This window comes from Acomys russatus, chromosome 6 (assembly GCF_903995435.1).
Source record: "Acomys russatus chromosome 6, mAcoRus1.1, whole genome shotgun sequence".
Lineage (NCBI taxonomy): Eukaryota > Metazoa > Chordata > Mammalia > Rodentia > Muridae > Acomys > Acomys russatus.
In genome coordinates, this window is record NC_067142.1 from 63,604,830 (window position 1) to 63,630,883 (window position 26,054).

The window sequence follows — 26,054 nt, forward strand, 5'->3', positions numbered from 1 at the left end:
AGTTTGGCGCGCCCGGGACGTCCGGGCAGCAGACTGGAGCACCAGGCTGCAGCCTCGCGGTGGGCCGCGCAGCCAAGCCGGGAAACCGAGCACCGCGGGCCCCGCCACGGGACGCGCTCCCAGGTCCCCGCCCTGCGCACCCCACCCCCTCCCCGGGTAGCGCACGCAGCCAGCGGCCGCTGTCAGAAGCCGCCCAGAGCCGCCTCGGAGTAAGCAAGGCGGACTTTGCACCCAAGACCCCGGGCCTCGGATTTCTCCGCCGGCCTTGGAGAAGCAGCCAGGCCTCCCCTTCCCGGCTGCAGAGCTGCGTGGCTGGGCGGGACGGCCGAGAAGGCTGGCGGCTTGTGGCCGGGGCCTCGGCTCGACTCTGGCGCGCTGAGGAGCAGACTCCGGGGCCCGCGTTCGCTCCCGGTCTCTCCCGGGCGCGCCTGAGTCCCGGCGGCTGCTCGGGCTGCAGTCTCGGGGACGCCCCCTTCCTCCTCCAAAGCCCTAGCCTCTTGGCAACTTGGCGCCGCTCCGGACGCTGGTTGCGAGCTTGCCCATCAGGTAAGGAAGGCTGCGGGGGTTCCTAAGGCTTCGGCTCGGGCGGGCGTGTTTCTGAAAGTTGATTTGAAATGCATCCAAGAGTGAGCCCGGCCAGTCGCGGCTCCTCCCCGAGGCGACTCCTTTGCTCCTGCAGACGTTCCCGGCACTGGCCGACCGGCGGGAAGACCTCCCCGCGCGCCCCTCACGCCCACTCCCGAGCGCCCCCAAGCAGAGCGCAGCGCCAGGAGTACGGAAGCTGACGGGACAGTCTCCTGGTCCCTTACTCTGCCTCTCTTCAAACCAAGACAGGTGAGGGTCGAAACTGAGTGGCCGGGCTACTGGGTATGGATGGGACCTGTTTGGTCCCGCATGCTTGGTCCTGGCTCTCAGAGCAGGCGCACCTCCACCCAGCCCACGCAGTAGCGTAGTTCCAGTAGAGGGGTCCCTAGGGGGACACAGTATAGGATGGGGCGGAGTCGGTCTTGGAATGGGAAACCTGGGGACAGAGGTGGGGGTGGGGGTTAGAGAACGCATTTAGGGGGCGGAGGCCTAAGTACACAACGCGTTGACTTCGAGTGAAATCAGATCCGTCAGTGGCTCTTCTCTCTCCTCCCACCCCGCATTTCCCTCAGCTGGACTCTACCCTCTAGGTTCACTCTTGTTGCCCTGGACACTCCTTCTGTCCTTCCCCAGGAGTGTGGCAACTGAAGGCGCGGAGTCCTAGCAGGCAAGGAAGCTAGACTCAACCCTTTCTCCGCTCTACAGGTCCTCCAGTCTCAACCGAACATGTTGGACGGCCTGAAGATGGAGGAGAGCTTTCAAAGTGCGATTGAGACCTCGGCCTCCTTCTCCTCTTTGCTGGGTAAGTGTTCAACGCTCTGCGCTCTGGCTCATCACCCCCTGCTGCCAGACCGGGAGGTCCGGGGTGGTAGCTGATCAGCTCTGGTACTCAGCTAAGCGATCGGGCTAGCACCCTCTTCATGCACTCAGCAGCGCCCACTTTCTGCCTTTCCATGCCCACCAGTCTTTTTGAGTCGTCCCTACCCAAATACAACCAGCAAGCCTCCTCAGGCCTCAGGAGCTCAACATCGAATTCCCCAAAGCCTTGAGGGGCGGGCGAGCACGTTCATAGGCGTTTGAGTGGCAAGTGATTAATAATACCCAGGGCTGGATTTTTAATCACGGACCTGATCGACGGCTCATAAATGCCACCAATTTCTTAGAGGCCTGTGGCCGAGTATTAGAGGTCCGAGGCCCAGAGCGCCCAACTTCTTCGCTTCCTCTACCAACTACAGCCCCAGTTTTAGTATTGGGCATGGCCGGGAGGCTTTTCCGGGCTGGTGGGCAGCGCTGCGCTGGGATTAGCTTGCGCAGCGGGGCCCTCGCCTGGTCTTTAATTAACTGAAGCCAGAGCCCAGTTCTGCAAGCTTGGTATCCCTCCACCCTCAATCCCGCCGCTGCGGAGGAGGAGAGAATAGAGGGGTTCAGAAGAGTCACACCCCTGGGTCTTCCAGAGTCCTTGTTTTGGCAGTGTCTCAACTGTGCTTTTGGGGGTTTTCAAGTTCAGAGAAAAGGTGGTTTTTTTTTTTTTTTGTTTGTTTGTTTTTGTTTTCTTTCTCTCTGCCTTCTTTTTTTCTCTCCTCTTTCTGCAGGAGAGATTTTTGTCATTTAAACCCGGCTCCCTTTCTCTAGAACTAACAGACTGGGTTGAAATTTTTCAATAGTAGAAACCATTGAAACCGCTCACCCCAACCCAACAGTCCAGAGGAAACGAAATCAAGAAGCCCGCACTCCCTTACTTCAACCCCACTCCACACACACACACTTTCTAAATTGTCAGGATCCAAGAAGTCGCCGGTCAGAGCGTGTGTGCACTGGTGCACCGGATTTGGTTCCGTTCGCAGCGCAACCCACGCTCTCTCTGACACCGGGATGGTGGCCTGGGATGCTGAGACCAGGAAACCAGAAAATTACAATTGAGAAGGACCACGTCTTTCCCCAGTTCTCTTTACTATCTTCCCGTCCCGTAAACCGACCCATCCGGCTTACAAGCTGACATCTGCTCCCCAAAGCAGAAAGTAAGATTAATGTAGTTGTGGTATGGAGAAGGATCAGTCCTTCGGGACATCACGGACACGAGTGTTCTTGTGGGACAAGGGCTTCGTTAAAAGGTTGTGAAAAGTGTCAACAAAAGCGGTTAAATATTCCTCCCTCTGTCCAGTGTGCATGTTGGGCAGGGAAGCAGGTCCTCACTCGAACAAGATCCAGAGGGAAAAAGTCAAAAAGGTCAAGGAATAGGGCAGAGAAGATTGTCTGCCCGCGCTAAGAGGTTTGTCGCTCCAAGCAGCGCGTCTGAGCGCCGGACATCTAATACTCTCAGGATCTCTGTGCTCGGCTATTATTTTTCCCTGTCTTGATATTTCCTAATTGTAAAAAGCCACCTGCAGTTTGCACGCCAAACAAAATGTAAGAGGGATTCAGTTTGAACTGTACTGAGCTTGCTTGAGGACTTTTTTTCCCTGCACCTACAGACTTTTATGAAGAAAACAAAATGTTAATTTTTCTTTTAAAAATAGAACACAGTTGCAACCAAATTATTATTGATCATTTAAAAGTAGTCAAAGGACACAGACAGAGCGATTTAATGTTGATTAATGGCGACTTGAGAGTCCTGGGAGCACAAATTTATATGTGATCTAATTTTACAGGATAAGTGAATGCTCGTAATGGATCTGGGGCTGTGTAATAATTAAGACCATTTATTGACCTCAACTCCCTCCCTCGTTAGAGCTTATGCCTTACTACTTAGTCTTTGTTTATTAGTTTGTTTATTATTGGCACTTGGTTTGATTTTTTTCTAATCTGATCATCAAGGGAGCTTTCCTGAAGGTTCATGGCCCCCGGGGTAAATCTGTGGGTCTGATTCGATCCAGGGCGGGTTTGGCGGCGTTGGCTTCCCATTGTAGCTCACCGGCAAAACCGTCTGTTGCTGCTGTAGGCAGAGCGGTGAGCCCCAAGTCTGTCTGCGAGGGATGTCAGCGGGTCATCTCGGACAGGTTTCTGCTGCGACTCAACGACAGCTTCTGGCATGAGCAGTGCGTGCAGTGCGCGTCCTGCAAAGAGCCCCTGGAGACCACCTGCTTCTACCGAGACAAGAAGCTTTACTGCAAGTACCACTACGAGAAGTAAGTGCCTGTGTCTCACGCGCATCATGAGTATGCGTGGGGGGAATATATCCTCCGTCACCCCTTCGTCTTTCTGCAAGACACTAGAGACGCCAGCAGGAAAGACATGTAAATCTCGCGTACCCGCGTTCGGCACGCGCAGTCTGGGCCCGAGAGTCGTCGTCGTCGTCGTCGTTTTCTTCTTCTTCTTCTTCTTCTTCTTCTTCTTCTTCTTCTTCTTCTTCTTCTTCTTCTTCTTCTTCTTCTTCTTCTTCTTCTTCTTCTTCTTCTTCTTCTTCTTCTTTTTAAATTATTCCAAGTTCCTTAAACCAGAGACCAGGCATTCCCAGAGATCACTTTCTATGGGCCCGGGGACATCTTCAAGCTTAGTTCTGGGTTCACCGGGAAGCCCGGCTGAATACTAGTGACCAGCAACCCCTTTCCGGTCCATCTTAAGTATTTGCGCCGGTCAGGGGTTTGTGCCTAGTAGTAAGGTGGTTTGGTTTCTGTCCCCTGGGTACATTTCTTGCTCAGGTTTGGGCAAATCAGGTTTGGAAATGGCTTTACTGCAGCACACTGTTGCTTTGCGCCTCCAGTCATTCCCTCCTCAGATTTTCTACGAAGCGGGCAAGTGTAGGGGGCTGTGGGGGGGGGGGGAGCCCGAGGGGTTGGTAGGCCAGAGGGGTCGGACCTAAAGCTCCTTGCAGCGGCTCCACTCAGTTCTAGATTAGGGAAGTTGTCTGATGCGCAGCAGGTTTGATTGGCATCTGGCAGAACTGGGAAGCAGGTAATGAAGAGAGAGGTTCTTTTCCAATCTGGAATTCTAAAATGCCGCAGGGACTGTGGTGTGGGTAGGACAGGCCAGGAGGAGCCCTCCGCAGTTAGGAGAGAAAACCCGCTTTGCCTTGCAAAATCGGTCAATTCATAGGGACATTGGGTTCCTGGGATCGTAGCGGGCTAAAAGGAAAGAAAAGTGGCTTAGAGCTCTCTGGTTTTGTGCACCAGGAATTGTGTATGTTGACTCTGTCTGTGTGCGCGTGCTTCGTGCGTATGTTCACGGAGGAAACGCAGCCGCTTTCACTGGTGTACAGAAGAAGGCATCCACTATGCAGAGAGAGTCAGAGGAAGGTCGGTGTGTGTGAAACGTAGCTGCTATAATTTCACTAAGACTGACAGTGAAAAGGGTGTGCAAGAGAGATCTGGCTATCACAACAAAAAACACGAGGAAGAACAGAGGTTTCTTGTTCCCATATTGTCTGGGCTATCAGACTTACTGAAAAATAGACCGAGTTGGACCTAGTTGTCGTTGTCATCGTGGTCGTCACCACCACCACCACCACCACCACCACCACCACCGCCAGAACACCCCTCTCTGCTACTCAGTACTCCTTTGCTATACATAAAATGCTCGACTTTTACCCCCATGTGGCAAGAACACTAGGGCTTTCTGTTGTTTCAGAAATGCTTTACTTTTTTTTCAGAACTAAAAAAAAAAAAAAAAAAAAAGCTTAAATTTACCTGAGTCAGATAATAGACAAATCGGCAAAGAAGCGAAAAATTTCCCTGATCTTTATGGTAAACAGTTTTTGGGAAAAAAAAAAAAAAAGTCAGTGTCTTTGCTGCCTTGCTTGCTTGTAGGCCTGGAGAGTCTGAGTAAAAAAGTGTGATTTTTAGGTAATTAAACGGATTTGGTCTATACAACTTCAAGTAGACAAAGCCTGGTGACTGCTCGCTTTTTTTTTCTCCCTCTCTCTCTCTTGCTTTTCATGGAAAGGTTTTGGTATTGTGTGGGCCCAATCTTTATCTTTCTGCTTATAGATTAGAGAAAGGTCCACATCCTTCAGGCACAATACTAGCAAACGCAGAAGTATGGGAGCTTAGGGAAGGATTTGGGTTGTGATTTTTCCATTCTGTTTGTTAGAAAAGAAAAAATCATGAATCAAAGAAGGCGCGAGGGTCAACACAGCTGTCTGGCCAGTCAAATCTTCTTTAAGGAAGTCAGGCTGTGTCAAGAGGAGAGGAAACAGTTGCTGTAAAGTACTTAACAGAACAATATCCCTTCCATTTCAGCCCTCCAGGTTTGGTGAGGTTTTTGGGCTTATTAGCTGAGAGGGTCCAGTCTCCCCTCACAAAGCTATTTCTGCGAAGAGAAAATTGCAGGGATCAACTCACCAGCTGTTGGCCAGAATCAAGATCTTATAGAGGGTGTGAGCTACACCGTTCAAAGAGGTGTTAGTGTGACAGTGAAGGCTTTTCTTTTTTAAATTTAAAAATATTTACAGACACAGGGATATCCAAAATCGGTTTGCTTGGACTCTTTAGCTCTGGGCACATTCTCAGAGTCAGTCTGCTCAGCCTGTCAGTGGCTGTTTTCGATTCATTTATTCATCCCTTAAATTCCATCTCTTCTCTATTCCCTGTCTCAATCCTCTTCTCCACTCAACAAGTCAGGGTTTTGATGTACTCGATACTCTTAATGGTATTAGGACACTCGCTGTAGGAAAAAGTGAAGCAATGATTTCTTTCTCTTCTTTTCTTTTTTTTTTTTCCTTCTTCAAGTTGGGCTCAGGGGGGGGAAAAATCCTTTATTCAACAGGCTTTTTTTTTTTTTTTTTTGCAACTTCTATATGTAAAATCTTGGTTGTGATGAAGAAAGAACAATTAGAAAAGTCTTGGAGCCTGACTGCAGGAGGTTTCTAGCTTGGCAGGTTTTACCTGGACTAGCAAGGGTTACTTGAAAAACTTCCTCCAGTTATATAGGACTAGGTATGGACCCTAGGCTCTCTGGAATGGCCACATCACATGGTTATCCTGGAGGGTAGCTCAATTCGGGGCAATAGTTAGGAAACTCGCAGAAAGCACTTTCCCTCTTTATTGCAAGAGGGAAATCTCTCTCTCTCTCTCTCTCTCTCTCTCTCTCTCTCTCTCTCTCTCTCTCTCATGTGTCTGTGTGTGTGTGTGTGTGTGTGTGTGTGTCTGTGTGTGTGTGTGTGTGTGTGTATGCGCGCATGTGTTTCTCCAAAGCTAAGGTCCCAGACAAAGTAAATGGAATGGAGAGGGAAAATAGAATGTGAGTTAGAGGCCAAGATAGCAATGGTGGCAATTTATGGAGTATTTGATAGAAAAGGGAATATCAGACAATATGTTGACCCTCCCCCCAAATATGTAAAGTTCATGTGCAGTTTCTACATGTTGAAATGAAAGAATATGTAGCTGATGTTCACTCTCTGGTGACAGCCATGAACACAGTTTTAGCAGCAAAGGTTATCACATTTATTTCAGTCATTTGTACGCATTTCTGGATATTGGGAAATTCTGAGTTTGCTTTTGAATTATTACTTATTTATCCCTGGTGTGTGTGTGTGGGGGGGGTGTGGATAATAGGAGTTAGGAAGGAGACTGGGGAGGGGAGGTGCTGACAGTAACCAGAATCACTTGATCCACGTATGAAATTGTCAAAGCACCACTTCAGTGCAAGTTATTTAAAAAGCCAAAGTTCCGTTCTGTCAACTAAGCTGTTTTCACTTTCACCATGTGAAGCATCAACTGCTTTTTTTTTTTTTTTTCCAATCAAAGAAACGGATTGATAGTGGCACCTTAGACAAGGTTGTTCATTTGAAACCCCAGGATGTTTTAATGAAGTACCGGCCTCATCTGCTATGAGACCCTTAGGAATACTTTATTTTTCAGTTATCCAAAACAAATAAGCATTCAAGGCCAGAGTGTAGAGTGGTGATTTACGAACACCCAGAAATCAAGTACTGGGCACACGTGTGTCATGGAGGGCATGTGTGAGGGAGTGTCGCTTGTTGCTTATGATGTCATCAAAGATAAGCAACTGGTTGTATGAAAAGACAACACTGAGCAAATGGAAGTGACGTAGGCCACTGAAGGCGGCGGCGTCGGTGTAGAGATTGGGTCAATGGTTCAATCTGCTTCATCATTCCTGAAAGTTAGCAGACAACCAAAATATTTTTCTGCCTGGAAGACTTCTATTTATGTAACTGCTGTTCCCTATTTCAGAGAGCCTTCTGTGATCTGGCTAGCTCAGAGTTTTCCCTGAACTGGTTCCAAACAAGCACTGTAGCCATGCTTCAGTCAGAGAGACAAGACTGTGGGACCACAGAAACGTGGCAATGTGATAGATAGTTGAGCCTTCTGGATAGCGTCCCACTTTTAAATCAAATTTATATTGCTTCTTTCATGTGCCTGGTGGCTCGTGGGTCAGGCCAGGCCTTCTTTCCTCACATATGAAGTTTATCATTATTACTTGGATTGTTTTGGACATCCTGGGAGCACGGTGGGGGTAGCATGGTTGTCATCAGTGCTGTTGCCACAGCTTGCTAACGCCACACATGCCAGCAGATTGCAGCTTGGGGAAGCAAGCGCTTCCTCTGAAGATCTGCTCAGGTTTTCTTCTCTGCCTTTTAGAGTAGACCAGTTGTTTGTCCAGAGAAAGGGACAGACATGGGGAAAGTAGATGTCACCCCACTGACAGTATTCTTTGTCTCTTTTCTTTAGCCTGAGACTTGTCAGCCCCAGGTGAGAAAGACTTAGGGCATCCGGGCATCCTCTGCGTTAGGACTGATAATGAAAGCATGGTGCATCCTGTCAAGGTGGTGCAGGAGGGGTGTGTGGAGGAATTAGCATTTTTCTGTTATTATGATTATTATTACTGTGTCATTATTTGGGCACGTGGTTCTTCATAAGAGGAACCAGAAGATGAAATTACAGATGTACGGTTAGAGTGCTGCTCTACTTTACTTTTTCTTGGCCTGGCTCCTGGAACAATAGCATTTAAGGAATATGAAAATCAAACACAGCTAGGTAGTAATTTTTGTCTGCATTCAATTGTAGAGGCTTAGCTCACAGGCAGCATAGTCCATGGTCATGGTTTATGTTTATGCAACGGACTCCTCTCTCTTTCTCTGTTTTAATTTTAGAAGGCGAATATGTTTCTTGCTTAGAGCTGTTTTCTCCTTTATGTGTATTGGTCCGTGGATAAGACTTGCTTGGAATCTTAGACTTAAAAAAATTGAAATTACTTAGAGTAGACATGTGTAGTGTTTTGGGAGTTGGGACACGGGGGGGTGAGCATGGCTAGGGGCTCTTTGGATCCTTACTTAAATGGACCGCATTGTCAAAACTGAATTATCCAAACTGGTTTTATATAATGTGGAGCCCTTTGTTTTCCACATGGCTAGGAAGTAAGATTCAGTACTGAGTTAATTGACAAGAGCTTTACCTATACTTAATTATTTGCCTTACATTTTATTTATAGTGTTTGCATCAACCAAAACTTATTCATATCCAAGAGGGCTATCCACTGTTGCTTTTTTAAATTTTATGAGGGCTTTTGAATATAATGATCGGCTACTTTCTATACTAAGAACAGTTCCATTAATTTAATCACATATTTTTTTTTATTTCAAATAAGTTACTTGGGCTATAGTATTTAAACATGAGAAAAATAAAGACTCTAAAATATGCGTGTATGAACAAAAATTTTAATAACTTCTTGGAGTAAATGCATATTACAAATGCGATTATTGGACATTACCAAGGTCAAAACAATCAATATTGAATCATATGAACTGGATTATTAAGTACAGTTGTACAATCCTGGAAAATAAAATATGGGAGATTTAAAAAATTAATTTATTCATATTACATCTCAGTGGTTATCCTATTCCTTGTATCCTCCCATTTCTCCCTCCCTCCCAAAATATGGGAGATTTTTTTTAAAAAGTCACATCTGTATAGTTTTAAAAAAGATTTTGGTACTCTTGGTCCTACTATGAGAGTTTAGCTCTGTTTTACTGTTTTGTTTTTTTTTTTTAATTAAAAAACAAACCTCTTTGACTCATTAAAAAAAACTATCCTTAAAAAACAAACAAACTGTCCTTCATGTCTTCAGTGGAGTTCTTTAATATGTCACTTCAGGGTGAGGTAAAGAGGGCCTTAGGCCAAGTTGCGAGGGGAGCCCCTAAGTAGAGGCTTCCTAGGGAGAAGCCCTGCTTTCCTCCCAGCCTGACTGGGAGCATACTGTATGCTTTCCTGAGAGTCCCTTGTGGCCCTCAGGACATTGTTGTTGCTGGTGGCTTTCCCATACTCAGTCAGGGGAAGGTGGTGATTTTCAGGACATCACAGGGCTACCCCTCATGCCCTTTTGAATAGCCTGTTGTCAAGGAGAGAGAGAGAGAGAGAGAGAGAGAGAGAGAGAGAGAGAGAGAGAGAGAGAGAGAGAGAGAGAGAGAGAGAATATGAGTGTCTTCTAGTGCTCTTGAAGACTCATTTTCTCCTTACTTTCTTAGACTGGCATGACATGGAGCATTTAGTCCACAATTAGAATTAGTCATGTTATCCCCAGCCAGTGTTGCCTGCAGCTTTGCGTCTCTTTGTCATATCTTAGAGAGGAACCTACCCTACAGTCTTGCAGACACCTTCCAAATGTCAAATTGTTATTTTAGTAAACCACAACGGTCTGCCTCTGTATTTTTAACCAAGATGAAATTAATAAGATTGCTATGGCCCTGGCATTAATTAGTAGGAGGATTAGCGCCGTGTCGGCTAAAATGGAGGCGTAAACAGTGTAACCTTGCTACATGTTTGTTTTCACACCACTGAAAAATAAATAAAATGAGTCTTAGGGTAGGGATTAAGTTTCTCTTGGCTCTAGATAGCAGATGCAGTTGGAATGCAGCAGAAACAGTGAAGGGTTAGGGAAGATATGATGTAAGGAATAAAACAAAACCCATATCCGTTCCCTACCCCATGGGTACACTTGGTCCTGTCACACTAGTCCCGTTTCTGTACTTAAAAGGGGGTTAAAAAAATACACTCCTGTCTGTGCTCTTTTTCTTGGTGGTGGTCAGGACAGCTGAGTCTTCTGTGGAGCGTATCACTTGGCTGCCGTGCACAGATTAGACAGAGTTTAATGAAACCTTGCAAGAGCCCTGTCATTGCACCACAGTGATCCAACAGCTAAAAATACGAAGGAGACCATGCATTTCCTGGTCCCGTAACCGGAGTCACATGGAAGAGTCTGGTCTCCTCTAGCCATCTAGAATGCCAGTTCGAGGATCCTATTTTTGGATAACAGCAACTAGGTCTGGCTTTCCTGCCTCTTTGGGCTCCCAGCACCCCTCCACACCATCATGCTTATGATTTGTCATCGTCGTCGTCACTTAACAGACGAGCCCTGGGCGATATCTGGCCACCGTGGACTGGACTGTGCTTTCTGACTCATCCAATAAATACTGTCCCTATAAAAAATATTGTCATCTTCCGGTCTTGCTGTTAATGGACCACATGCTCCTTCTAGACTCACATCTGCCCCATCCCATTCTGCCTTCCACTCCCCTCTGCCCTGTGGGGTTTTGTTAACATGGCTTTTGTAAGCGTTAAATATCACTTAAACCCCTCCACCAACTGCCTCATCTCTACCCCAAAGCCATCCCCTGCTCTCCCATGGACCCTCTATTTTCTCATTTGGGAAAACCCAATTAGCATTTTATTTCTGTCTGTCTGTCTGTCTGTCTGTGGGTATGGTATATGTATGTACTTGTATGTGCTGAGGACAGAGCTCCACAAGTGATTTGACTGCTCTTTACTTTTAATTTTTGAGACAGAGTCTCTCACTGAACTTGGAGCTCTCTGGTCTGCCAGACTAAATGGCCGGTGAGTTCCATGGATGCCTCTGTCTCTTCCTTTCCAACACCAAGGTTACAGATCTGTGAGTCTGCCCCTAGCTTTTACATGCTCTGGGGGATCTGAACTCAGGTCCTCCTGATTGCTTGGCTAGCTCTTTAGCCACTGAAATATCTCCCCAACCTCTATTTAATTGTGCACAATAGTCCTACCACGGAGCAACCCAGTCATGGAGTAGTACTCAGCTTCGTAGCTGGGCAATGGGCCTTCATCTCAGCCTTATGTAGTTCCGTGGCCACTATTCTTTGGGTGGTCCTTTGGGAGTCCCTCCCACCCCACCCCCATAACATTTCTGACTTTGCTGGCACCTCAGGAGACATTAAGCTATGTCCTGCGTTTCGATGAGTCAGAGATGGGCCTGGTTCTGTGCTGTCCCCAGTAAAATGGGAGAATTCATCACTTATCAAAAAGAGTGGTCCGTGGTTGTGGTAGGACATCTGTGTATCACTCATTTCCAAAGCTGTTGTTTCTCTGGATGCCTTTGTCTTCTCGCTGTGCTGGGGCTCTAACCTAGAACTGTCTGTGCATGTCAGGCCGGGCACTATGCCTACCTCTGGGCTTGAGGCCCCACTAGCGTCTATGGGGCTCCCTCACGGAGGGTCCTCTCCACAGCTCTGCAGCCAGGGATTTGAAGCAGCAGCGTGAGAGGCCCTTTGGAGCAGTTCTCTGTCCTCACTCCCTCCTGCCCTTTCAGCTACAGGAGCCACTCAGGACTCACAATCCTGCCTGTCAAGCCTCAGGAGCCTTTAAAAGGATTTCTCAAAACAAAACACCCCCTCCTGAACTCGAGATTAGCCACTTAAGCTCATTAAAGTTCCTTTAAATACTAAAATGTTGGGCTCCTGGGGGCTACCCCCCCCAAACCATATTTTCATTCTTAACATTGTTGTCATCACTGTGCAGCAGATTAAGACTCACTCTGGGTCCAGAAACGTTCCCCTCTCTCAGCAGGAGGGTCCCAATATGTCTTTGTTTGAGCTCCAGGACAGCCTGAGCCTGAGGGGCCACTGGTGCTGGCACAGCCCGGTGTTTCCATCTTTAAGGTAGAGGAATCTATGCCTCTCCTTAGAAAAGGGCCCAGAGAAAGAAGTGACTGAGCAGCCAGGAGGGCAAGGATGAATTTGCAGGGTTCAGAAGCAGCAAGTCACTCAGTCCTATACCAGGCACTGGACAAAACTGTGAACAGGAGAGCCCTCTGGTAGTCTGGCTTTAAGAACCAGACCTTTTCTTAACTGGCAGGATGGTGAATGGTGTTTTTGGGGCCAAGCAGCAGCGCTAGAACCTCCTGTGCATATCCCAGGCATTTCTGACTCATCACAGCGCAAAGGAGGATTTTTATGGCCCCACCTGCCTTGCCTGCTACCCAGAGCATCTCTTCAGAAGCCTCCAGTAGGTCCTCCCAGTTTTCCTGCCCTCAAGCTGGCTGGAGGGGGGGGGGGGTGAGGGAGGGGGAGCTAGTTTTCTGGTTGTGACAGTGGAACAAATCCTTTTTAACATAACCATCTAGAGTTTCCTCCCCTGCTGCTCTCTCTCCCTGTCTTTCTCCTCTTGGCCCTCCTCACTGTGTGGCAGGGATTCCCTTTATTCTTGTGTCTCTGTTAGTGAGAGCCACTTATCTCCTTGGGGATATGGGCATAGTTGTTAGTGCCAGGGGTGTAGACTTAAAAACCCAGAAGGGAAGAACGCCTCAGGAAACCCTGTCTTGTCTTCCTGGCTTGCGTTCTGTGGGGTTCCCACACCTCATCTTCCCTGAGGACAGGGCTCATTCTAGGTGCCTTGATTCAACTACAATAATACCTGTCTTTCAAGGCAACACTTTACTTGCCTTCTGCTCTAAATCCATCTTGAGAATTGTTACATTTCAAGTTACCCTACATGTAGACCATAGACTCCCTTACTGTCAGATTGCAAAAGATATAGTATCACTCATGTTGGGATGTAACTTAACTATTTGTGTGAAGACACTCCTTACTTGGCATGGCCTTGAGTCAAAAGAAAGGGCATCCAATGCTGAACTTTAGAGTGAACTCTAGACTCTGGAATGGACCAGTAACAGACGAGACAACTTTGCACAGAATGAGCGTAGCAGCACCTCAGCAGAGGTTTCCCTGTTTGTCTGTCTCCTATGCTGGCTGTGTTTAGGCACTCACTCATCTTTTCTCTGGGTTTTATTTTGTCTGTGCCTACTTATTGGTTATGTCATTTCATTTCAATAGTCTATATACATAGATGGGAGCAGTAAACAGGTGGGTGTGAATGGCCTGGACACATCATGACCCTCTCCAGAACTGGAAAAGTATTCAGTCATTTTTCTTATTGTAAAGAGATGTTCTCGGTACAAGTCACTCATCTGTCAATGTTACACCATGTTATACCAACAACAGAGACCATAGAGGATCACTGCTTACTGGTTGGATCACCTGGCCTGCTAACTCTTTCTTCCCTCCCCCCTCCTTCCCTCCCTTCCTCCCTCCCACCCTCCCTCCATCCCTCCCTTCTTTTCTTTTAAAAAAGTAATTAGTTATTTTTTATGTGTACCAGTGTTTTGCATGCAATGTCTGTATATTACTTGTGGGCAGAACCCACAGATGGAACTACATCTTCTGAAACTGGAGTTACAGATGGCTGTTTAGCAGCCACGTGGGTGCTGGGAATCAAACCCAGGTGCTCCAGATGAGCACCCAGTGCAGTTAACTGTTGAGTTGTCTCTCCAGCCCCTCAACTAGTTTTTTGATACAGGCAACGGCCGCTTGCCTAGGGGTAGCACCACTCACAGTGGGCTGAGCCCTCTCACATCAGTTAACAATTGAGAAAATGTGTTCTTGTCCTGCCCTCAAACCAAGCTGAGAAGGCAATTCCACAGTTGAGAGTTCTTCCTCCCAGGTGACTGTAGTTTGTGTTAAGTTGACAAGGTTATTGTAATAATTATGACATTGGAGCCTGGGGTGTTGGTACACGCCTTTAATCCCAGCACTGAGGGAGAGGCAGATGGATCTCTGTGAGTTCGAGGCCAGCCTGGTCTACAAAGCGAGTCCAGGAAAGCCAAGGCTACACAGAGAAACCTTGTCTTAAAAAAAAAAAAAAAAAAAAAAAAGGAATTAGGACATCAACTCAAGAGGCCTTTGGTCAGCCATAAAATAATGTATAGGACTGTGTATCGTGATTGCTGGTTTTTATACAAATAAAAGCCTAAATCTATTCTTTGGAGCTGTACACACATCATGTGGCTGCCACGAGCAGAGTCTCAGGAGCCAGTGTGTCTGGGATCACATCCTTGATGTTTTCTTGGCAAGGGAGTCACTTGCTCTTTACATATTTCTTCTTTCTATAATGGGGTGATAACGAGCCCTGCATCCTTGTGTCATTTTGGTTTAATACTCTTAAAGCATGTAGATCAATGCTTGGCTCATAGAAAATGCCATAAAGAATTAACCAATAGGGTTAAAAATTTATCCTCTTTCAAATTTCAAAGGACCTTTGCATATATTAGGGATTGATCCTTTACAACATTAAAAAAAAATGGTCAAGGAGAAAATGTTGATTTGCCCCTGCATTTGTACCCAAGGAAACTGAAGCTCACAGAATTTACTCAAGTTATACTATGGGCAGAGAGAAAAGCTGGGATGCTTTCTCCAGCCAGTGACCCTGACTTGATGGCCTTTCCACTAAAATCACGCCATCTGCTGCTTGGGTTCTGGTGTTCACACCCCGGTGAGGTCACAATTCTCAGTTCGTCTTTTTGAACGAGCTCTTGGAAAACAAGTCCCCACCTGCTGGATTCTTGTGCCTTCAGGCAGTCTTCCTAAGGCAGCTGTTGTAGCACTCCATGGTTTTCAAGGGTTTGTTTTTTTCAATCAGGCTATTGCCTAAGTGTTTGTGTGTAGAAGCTTCTGGAATATGCTTGTCTCTATTCCTTATCAAACTGCCCGACAGACACAAAGCCACCTTAGTCCATCCTTTTCCTGGATCGTGCTGTGTATATTAATCTGTGATGTGCATCTTGCCCCGTTGCTCCTCCCCCCCACTCCCCCCCCCACCCCCCGGGAAAAAGGAGGATGAGTAACATAAGGTGATCAGCGTCTGTCTCCCTTCTCCCAGCTCTCAGGGTTTGCAATGGCGACTTTTGTTCTGCGAGCCAGCCTGCACAGTTGGCAGCAGAACTGTTAAATATCAGATCCAGAGGCTTCCAGACATAGCTTCCATTGGGACCAACCAGCAGCTGCTTATCCATCCCTCAGATAACCCCGTTCCAAGTTTTCTTTGGGATGCTCTTGCTTTTCTCAAACAAAGCTCAGCCACGGCTAGAAAAGATCCCACAGTGTCCCGCCGAGGCCAATTTCTAGAATCAGTGTCATCTGTCCTGTTTGGTGGATGTCACTTGGCTGGGCTGATCTAAACATGACCGTGGAACGCTGGTTGTCTCAGAAACCACACATTCCTTTTCTGTGTTATTTTTTCTCTCCATGGCCCAAGACTTTTTGTTCCCTTAAAACTAGTTCCAGCCAATTTTAGAGAAAACAATTGTGCACATGAATATTCAATCTTTGTAAACTAGTGTTTAATAAAATGAGATTGCAGATGGTGCATGAACAGCGAGGATTCACCTTTTTTTTTAGTTGTAGGTAGATTTCTCAAATTTGAGACTAACTGGACTCAGAAAGGTGGTTAATTAATGAAATTATTCATTTAATCAAACAGACAGGTATGTAAAAAATAAAACAGAATGCAGATGTGTTAATAGTCTACCATAGATTATTGAGAAGTGCAGATTAAACAGCATTATGGCCAAAGTGAAAACCCAGGTTATCTAAGCCCCCGTGTTCTGTGTTATTATGGGAGATTTGTAACCTTCAGCATTTGTCACAATTTGAAATCTCTATAAATATCTACATATAGTTTTATACTCCATGTCACCACTGTATCCCAAGACATATGAGGGAAAGGAACTTCCTGTTGTTCTAACTCTTTATCTCTCGCATCTTGTACAATACCAAAGACGTGCTGGCTACAGAGATAGGTACATTTATCAATAAGTGACTTGCTTAGAGGTGTTGAGGTGTTGAGAAGGCTTTATGGAGAGCTGAGGTTAACTGGCTCTTAGAGGATGGATGGGGATGCAGGGCAGGGGCGAGCATGGAGGGCTCTAGGCAGAGAAGAAGCATGTGCAACTGAAGAGAGTCCCCAGAAGAAAGGACATGGGTTCCAGGGATCATTAATTGTGGGGATGATGCTAGTGACGCCACTGTCAAATACAGTGGAGATCGGGCTGTTTGTGGACGGCAAACATAGTACCAAACAGTGAGGACCATTATGTGACACGTGAAGGAATTTCAACTATGTCCCACGGTTAGCAAGCAGCCAATGGGGCTATCTCACTGCAGTAGAAAGGCGTGGCCCTCATTTTCCTGGAGAGTGATTCTGGGGGCAAGGTGGCGCACTAGAGGGAACTTTAGAAGAGATTGGTCAGCAGGGCCAGTTAGACAGTGCTATAGGCTGTGAGAGAGAATAAGGATATGAACTAAGGAGGAGGCCTTAGAGATGGAGAGCATAAGCATGATCTAGAATACTCCTGATACAAGATTAGCTAAACGTAATGACTTTCAGAACCAGGGTGTCAGCAGTGGAAGGTTGGATGATATTCTAGAAGGGGTGAGATGATAAAAGAAGCCAAGAAGTGGAGCGGGAGTTTGGGGCAGGCAGAGGTGCATAAGTGAGGATATGCTTTCAGCTGGATGTGTCCAGAAGGCAGGCGTGAAAGGAGCTCTCTGGGAGCCAGCCTGAACACACATCCTATCAGTGGTAAGAAGAGGGTATCCAAGAGGATATTGCATAGACCAAGGAGAGGGCAAAAGATGTGCTTTGGGGAGCACTGTATTCCTGGAAGACTAGGGTGACAGTCATCAAAAAGCACATCAGGAAGGCAGGGCTCTCCAAACAGGACACTTGTGGGGAATTGGCAGTTAGCCATCGGTAATCTGGAAGAGAGTAGTTTTGTCGGAGCATAGGGTGGGAGTGGGGGAGGAGGCCAGGCAGTATTTAAGAGGATGCACAGTGAAAAGAAGCTGGAAAATCAGAGTAGGGGGATGTGCCCAAGTCTTGAGAAGATGGGTGGTGAAAAGAGGGAAGGCAAAAAGATAGTATTTGGGGGTGAAGAAAGAGTGGGGAAAAGATGTTTGCAAGTAGGGTAGCTTGAGTCCTCTTGATGTCAAAGGTCAGTGTAGACTGAAGATCAAAAAGAAAGAATAACACCCATCTGCAAATGCCTGAAGAAGGGTCACGGACCATGCAGGATGCAGGCTCTGCCTGTGGCTCATTTCCTAGGATAAATCTCAGAGCCTCCCTATGTCAGAAACTAGTCAAGTGTGTTTAGGAAAGAAAAAAAAAAAACCACCACCCAAGAGCCTATCATTTGAAGAGCTTTGGGTTTCTGTGGCATTTGGAGGTATCTCAAAAGAAGGGCATGGAGGACATGGGACAATCCTCCTTTCAGGTTATAGCACACTGGCTTGGCCCCTTCACCTATATATCACTATTTTATAGTCTTGTCCTCTGCTTGATGTGGTGGTCAGTCTACTGTTGCTATACCAAAACACCCAGGACTAGGAGCTTTATAGAGAAAAGAGGCTTATCTTGTTTCAAGTTATGAAGACTGAAAGTCTAAGATCAGGTGGTCTCATCTGTTCGGCCTAATGGTGGATGGCATCACAGTGGCAGAAGTAAGTGTGTGCAGAAGAGATCACATAGCAAGGAGGAAGTCAAAGAGAGTTGAGTTGGCTTGTCCTCTTTTGTGACAACACACTCTCACAAGAATGGACTAGGGTCCTCTCCAAGGGCATGCATAGAGACTCAGCTTCTTCCCAGTAAGTCTCATTTCTTAAAAGCTCCACCATCTCTGACCCTCATCACGTGGAGGATTCACCTTCTAGCATAAGCACCTCTGAGGAGTACACTCAATCCACAGGCAAACCCTAGCGCTTGTCCCCAGACTGGAGGCTGACTGATTACAGATCGGTGAGCTGTAATTCCGTCTTTGGTCTTTGCTTCGTCTAGGGGGGCAAATCATTTAACCTCATTAGATGATCCCATTGACCATTTATTTATTTTATCTTGAGCCTCGGAGGTGTGAAGTACAGGTGTGAGCAATAGTCACTGTTTAGGAAGAGGCTGGCAAAGCTGTGTACAGTTGGATGGGGGTTCTTAGGATGAAGAGCTTTCCATGCCTTATGACCCAGGAAATAAAGAGACAAGGACATAAGGGGTCAGGCCTCTTAGCTCAGGAGGGGATGAAACTGAGCCTGGTATTACCAAGGACGCTGAGTGCTTTCTTGTGGCCAGTAAATATAGTGGGAAATATATTAGTGATGGGTTATTTGATATCACAGATACCTAGCTGATTCATGGAATGAAGTTTTCCTCTTGTCAGCTGGTTGTTAGGGCTTAGTTTAGACTGAGCTCAAGTGCTAGGAGGGAGCTGTGAACAGAGATCTATCTATAACACAAATTGCAATACTTAATGATGTATTATTTTTCAATTTCCCTCTTGACAGTTAAAGAGCAGGGGCCAAATGGAAAGTACTCTTTTAAATGGCAACATGGACACAGTGGGACTGTTGAAAAGCCATTAGTAGCCAAGCCTAGTTAATACGAGCTCAGGTAAATGCTACCCACCACAGGCTCCTTTCCCCAGCTCAATTACTGATGGATTTAAAGGACTTCCCCTAACACACTCTTTTAAAAATTTAATGATGTTTGGTATTGCAGAGGTTACGCATTGTACTGTTAAGGTGAAGTGATTTCAGCTTCGCCTTGACGTTGCTGGCTAATCAGAGAGGAAAGAAGGTCTCAGAGCTCATGTTTCCTGTGATGTGGTAAGACTCGCCATCACTGAAGTCACATGCTGGAATCCGGGGAGCTCACGTTGCTGACTTTGCCAGGCTGTGTTAACGGCTGAGGACATTATGCTGCGGGACCTCCTGCAGGTGGCCTTCTAATGTGACTGATATCCATCCGGGTAGTACCTGTTCTTCCTAGAGATGAGGCGTGTTTTCAGAAGATGCTGATGCGAATCAGTATGTCAAGGCCTTAGTTTGATGTCGTCAATGTGTAAAAAGTCGCTTGCAGGCACTTGCGGCTTCCTTCAAAGGGAAGCATGAACTCTGAGTTGCCCTTTCTGTGTTTGTGCACACACAGGCATGGGCACACACCTAGGCGTTGTCCCCTTCCAAGGATCTTCATACATGGGACTGATGATATAAAGTATGAGTGTGTGTATTTCTAGGAAACCAGATCAGTAACTCTTGGGGGACCAAGTCAAGTCCTCAGATTCACCAACACCAGGGTTGAGTCAGTAATAAAGTAGCTTAAAATTCAAGGACTTCAGCGTACAATGAGTGCTCTGAAAATGGAGGCCTGTACTGGGGTCCTGGAAGAGCACACTGTGGAATGCTGTGACACCTGGCTGGAGTTTCCCAGATAGGTGGCACCCATCTTACCAAGTGTACACAACTGAAACAAGGTAAGACACTAACAGCCTTTTGCAGAATCATGCTGCATTCAGAAATCTTAACATCTAAGGACCATTTTCAGTCTCAGAGCTCAATTTGCAGCAGGATCTACTGTTTGTTTGTTGGTTCCTTATTTGATTATTCCGAAGTTGGAGTTCAGATTAGTGTATATATATTTAATCTCCCCCTCTAAAATGAGAAATTATCTTCAGTCCTTGTCTTTGCTCTTTGTTCTAAAATCAGTATTTAATTAAAGATGCTTTAATATTAAAGTAAGACTTAGAATTATGGCCTTAACTCTTGATTTTGACCAGTCTGGAAAATAATCTCATTCATTTATTTTATTTTTAAAGATTTATTTACTAATTATTTATACAGTGTTCTGCCCATGTATGTACCTGTATGCTAGAAGAGGACGCCATATTTCCATTATAGATGGCTGTGAGCCACCATGTGGTTTGCTGGGAATTGAACTCAGGTCCTTTGGAAAAACAGACAGTGCTCTTAACCTCTGAGTCATCTCTCCAGCCCCAAACTTCATTCATATTTTGTTTAAATTAAAATTCATCAATCATTTGGTATGTGCTAGGCATTTTTTTTGCTTAAACTTTTTTCTTTTAGTTTTTGTTGATTTTTAGGTTAGAATACAAAGTTACCCACTCTGTTCTGATTGGTTCTCTCTCCCCTAGTTAGACTTCTTTTCTGCTTTCTTTTTGTATGTGTTGCCTTATCCTTTCCATTTCTCACCTCCCACAAGAGTTCTTCCTTTTTTTTCTAATGGTCTCCGTTCTAGTTTTATAATGGAAGAATGCTGTCCTCGGCATTGTCATAGATACTTGGACTACAGACCACAGTGAACAAAGAGTCCCCGGCCTTGTGGGGTTCATACTCAAGAGGGAAGAAAGACAATAAACAGAGAAAAGCTTTTGGCCAGGCAGCCCCTCGCTGGACTCCTACTCATGTGTTTACTGATGTGTCTACCTTTCCCTGCTCCCACCTCTGTTTATTGTTTTTCCGCACTCTTACACTCCCTCTTTTCCCCATAATCTCTATATTTCCTCTCTCCCCACACCACCGTCTAGCATGTGCTGGGCTCACTTCTTTGGTTTGACAGTGTATTGTCTGCTTCATAAGCCTGAAAATTCCAGGGGTTTTCATTGCCTTCCTCTCTGCTGTGATGCCTGGAATATCACAGGTCCTTGGCGATTGTTGTAAGGGCCTAGAGGAGCTAAGCATGGGGGAGAATCCAAGTGAGGCTGGAAGGGTGAGTCTAGAGTGTTCTACCTGAGCTGGTGGGTGGCAATGAGTGCCTTGTACGGAGATGGTGAGGGCGATGGAGGAATGATGCGGTTGGGGAGTAGATGGCAGCAAGGGTTTTTTTTGGGGGGGGGCTGAGTGGGGAGGTCACAGCTAAGGGATTCTACTCATTAGCTGCATTGTTGTTCTTTGTAAAAGAAACCATGTAAGCGAAAAGGCCAGCAGTATTGCTTTTTGGGAACCCTTTGGATTGGTTTGAAAATTGAATTGTGCTTTAGGATATTCGAGAATCTTTTGAGTTATTTTCTGGAAGGTGTGTGTGTGTGTGTGTGTGTGTGTGTGTGTGTGTGTGTGTGTGTGATGAAAATAGAAAGTAGAAGGGGCATTGTTGGGAGAGAAGGGTTTCTAATGGTAGGGGGACTCTATGGGAAACAAAGGTTCAAGTTGAGGTAGAGGAGGGACAAGAAAGGTAGTTTGTAGCTTGATATGTGCAAAGTACAGTGATATATGTTTGAAAATGTCATAATGAAGCTGTGTTGGTACATCAACTAAAAACTAATTTTTAAAGAGGGTTAGTGATCTGGAAGAAATACCAAGCCCTAGGCATGTTCTCCTGTGGTGATTATGCTACTACAAGAATGGCGGACTGCAAGACACATTGTCAGACCTTGTGCTGCCGCGTGGGTTCAAGTCTCAGTTCTGATAATGTGTGAGGAATGTCTCCTGTTACAAAAACCCAGTAACATCCCTCCGAGCGTTGTGGAAATGAAAGCTTATCTATGTCTACCAAGCATCAGTAAATAGCCTCAACAAATAGTAGCAAAATTATGCTGATAATTGACTCGCTCATGTTTCCAACAGCAGCTGGAGACCATGCCCATGTGAACAGTGTTATCCCCCTACCAGAGGGTCTGTTTTTGGCGTTACCTTAGACCACCTTTGCATTGCTTTTATAAGACTCCTCAGTGACTATAGAAGGTAGACTGATGTGTAAAGTGAAAACAGACCATCAGATTTGAGTAAAGAAAGATGCAGAACAAGTGATGTTTGGCTCAAGAACCCCCTGCTTTAAGTCAGATGAAATGCCAGCATTGCGGGTTCTTAGGAACAGACTCGTAAATGTCAGTGTCGTCTATCCGTTACATGAATCCTACACTGCAAGCTCTCCAGCACACAGTAAGCACAGCCTTCTTTTCTAATTGTGATCATTTGTTGAGAACAAAGGTGCAACTCGTTCAATGGCTTGGTTATAGCCAGTCAATAGGCAGTGATGTGCTTGGATTTCACAAATGTGAAAACTTTAGGCATGAGGTCAATGGGACTCCCTCTCAGAAGATGTATGTGATGGGAGTACTAAGTTGTCAGGCCACTGTTTGTTAATAGTACATTAGTGAGTAGAACACACATGCAGCCAGCGTTTAGATGCACTGCTGACATTTATCAGTTTCTGCACAATATGTGTTTTCTCTTTCACAGGAGAGTTCAAGGTCTTTTGAAATGTACCTCTAGGGCTGGAGACTTAGCTCAGTAGTAGTTCAATTCAGTTGCTTTGGTTACCTATTTCAGGAGAGTCACAACTGCCTCTAAGTCTAGCTCCAGGGACTCTGAAGACCTTTTCTGGCCGTGCACGCGTGCGCGCACACACACACACACGCACACACACACACGCACACACGCACACACACACACACACTTCACCTCTGTTTTTCACAACCTTTTTACAGAATTACTTTGTTAGTATCATGAAAAACTGGACACTCAATACTGAAAGCCAAGGATAAAGGACATGTATTAAACAAACTAAGCAGATTATTTCTAACTTATTGCTGTTTTATGCATTTTCATTTCCGAGTCCAAACTATTTGACATAAAAATGTAATGCAATGTAATATCCAAGTTAGGATATACATTAACATCTCTGTCAACCAATGGTATGGTTCTTTTTTTGTCAATTAGTTTCTTTATTCACTTTGCATCCTGGTTCTCTCCTCATCCCTCTTTACCTCCTAGTCCTGCCCACCCCCCTTATCGCCCATTCTCCTCACATATCCTTCAGGAAAGGGGAGCCCCACTTCCAATCCACTCCTGCTCATCAAATTGTATCAGAACTGAGCTCTGCCTCTTTCTCTGTGGCCTGGCAAGGCAGTCCCACCAGGGGGAGGCGATCAAAAGGTTGGCAACAGAGTCCATGTTACAGACAGCCCCTGCTCCTCTTACCAGGGGACCCACATGAAGCCTGAGCTGCCTATCACCAGCCATGCACTGTAAATGGTATGTTCTTAACACAGTTCAAGGTAAAAGAAAAAAAATTAAACCATTTGACTTATGGGAGAAAATGCCTCATGGGTCACTTCATTGGTTCTTTGCCTCCTAGTGTGTTGGCTAGGCTTTGTCAACATGAAACTAACCTAGACATAATTTGGAAAGAGGGAGTCTCAGTTGACAAAGGTAAAATTTTAATATTCTAGAAGAAATCTAGCTTGCCCTAGATATCCCCCTGTCTCCACCTCCCCTGTGGAGGAGGGGGATTACAAGTACAAACTGCTGCCACATCTGGCTTTTACATGAATAACAGGGATCCATATTTATGTCCACAGTACCACAGGGCTTTGTGGCCAGCTAGTCCAGGGGAATCTATGAGCTCCAGGGCAGTGAGAGAGGCTGTCTCAAAAAATTAGATGTAGAGCAATTGAGAAGGATACCAGATGTTGACATAAGCTCATACACACCTGCACACACAGACACACATGTGAACGTGTACACACACCAATAAGTAAAATGAAAATTGATTTACCTGAAGGAATATCACCATGAGTAAGGTAGAATTTAGCAGAGACTTAAAGAGTAAAAACTGCATTTGGAGCAGAGACAGGGAAACCCAGGCAGGTGGGTCTGCAGAAATAAACCTGGAGCAATAGAATCTTCACCCACTCGGGATGGGAAATTGAGTCTGGAAGAGGTGACGTGACTGTGCCAATGTCCTGTGGATTTTAAGTGGTGGATAGTGGAAGCAGGCTAGCTAGGCTTTCTCAGGGGAAGCACAGCTCTCTCTCTCTCTCTGTGCTCAGTCACAACCACCTTATCTACAAGGGAAGCCTGGGGGCACTGTTCCACTCATCAGGCTATGCAGAAGGAGCATGCCTGTCTCTTCCATGGAGACTTAAATTAAAGCAATTCTGATGCTCATCGTATAGGTTTAAATCACCATCCAATAATAAGTACAGTGAAGCTCCGTCTATTTGACAGAATGAATGTTAACTGAGAAAGTAAGAAACAAAGGATGTTCTTACCTGGAAGTTACCCCTTCTACTGACTCTTCTGGGTTTAGGCGCACATTAAATCTGACTGTTAATTGTTGTAAATGTATCCTGTTATGAAATCATTTACTTACTATATGCGTATTCTTTTATATACATGTGGAATCACCGAACTTCAGAAATGGAAAGTATTTCATAGATGATAAACAAGGCACTGCCTGATTTCCTAACTTGTGTTTCTTAAAGTTAATCTCCTGCAGGCAGTGCATAGTTGAGCCTTATTTTTTAAAGAAATCAATTCTGATAATCTCTTTTAAGTCAGATATCTAGTCTATTAACATTTTATGTAATGATTGATAGAGCTAGATTTAGGCCGACCATTTTGCTATTTGCTACTTAAATTTTTTTGGGGGGAATGATGTAATGCTATAATTTCAAAAAATAATAAAAATATTATTAAAAATTCTTCTGTTACAGAAAACACAATAATCAAGAACAATCTCAAATTTAAAATAATTCTATTTTTCTCCTTTTTGATTAATAAATTTAACATAGAATTTCATTTTAATTTACTTACTACCTTTTCTACTATACCCATTTACATTAGTTTTAAACTGCTTTTAGTAGTTGCCCTTAGGATTGCAATATGCATTTTAAACCATGTACAATATGTTTGGTGTTGATATTTTACCACTGCAGGTGGCATGTCAGACTTTGAAACTAATAAATAAATAAATAAATCACTTATTTTTCCTTTCTCTTTTTTTCCCCCCATGGTTGTCAGTGGTTTTCCTCTCTCCGTTCTTTGAATGAAAGACTTGGATTGATCTATCACTCACATTCTTTTCCATTTCCAGTCTATTGTTAACTAATCTGGTGAATTTTTTTTTATTGCTGATGCTGTGCTTTTGAGTTGCAAAGCTGCAGTGTTTAATATAAGAGCCACTACCAACATGTAGCTATTTAAATACACATGAATTAAAGTTAGAGAAGAATAAAGATCCCTAAGTTGTGGGGGCCTTCTTTAAAGTATTCAATGAGCACAAGTGTTTAGTGGCCCCTGGTTGAACAGCAATGATATAAAGCATTTCCTTCACTGTGGTACATTACATTGGGGGTGGGCATATATCTCAGTGATAGAATACCTACTTAGGACAAGGGAGGTCATGGGTTCAGCCCCCATCACCCGGAAAAAGAAGAAACAATGTTTTTATAGAATTCCCTTTTGATTATATGTTTACAGTTTATATTTCTCGGGGGGTGGCGTTTCCTATATTTTTCATACTTTTAAAATATGCTTTCATTTACATCCTTGGGGATGGATATAATACATGTTTCAAAAAATCATTGTCAGCTAATAGGCCATTTTGGGGTTGGCCCTCATTGGTCAGCTTTGCTTTTGACTATAGACGACGTTGGTGATTGTAGACTGTATCCTAGGAGGCCTGCATTTGTGTGTTATTTTTTTTTCAATACTCAGTCCATTTGGCTCACCTCCAATTGCAAACTGTTTCTCTGTGGTGGGATACTGCTGGGATTTCAACTTAGGTTTCTGATTGCCTGTTGGGTTGCTCGGGGTCTACCCAGGCTGTGTGCGGTTTAGCACTCAGGTAGATAACTGGACAAAGCGTATACAC

The 26,054-nt window shown here is 45.2% G+C and overlaps 1 protein-coding gene across 1 annotated transcript in view; it reads left to right on the plus strand.

Moving 5' to 3' along the window:
- Positions 1 to 331: 331 nt before the first annotated feature.
- Lmx1a (LIM homeobox transcription factor 1 alpha) overlaps positions 332 to 26,054 on the plus strand; it is a 144,277-nt gene continuing 118,554 nt past the window's right edge. The window contains exons 1-4 of the mRNA XM_051147796.1: positions 332 to 546; positions 680 to 834; positions 1,291 to 1,387; positions 3,524 to 3,710. Of these exons, the coding sequence (XP_051003753.1) occupies positions 1,312 to 1,387; positions 3,524 to 3,710 (263 nt within the window). The 5' untranslated portion in view covers positions 332 to 546; positions 680 to 834; positions 1,291 to 1,311. The remainder of the gene's footprint in view (positions 547 to 679; positions 835 to 1,290; positions 1,388 to 3,523; positions 3,711 to 26,054) is intronic.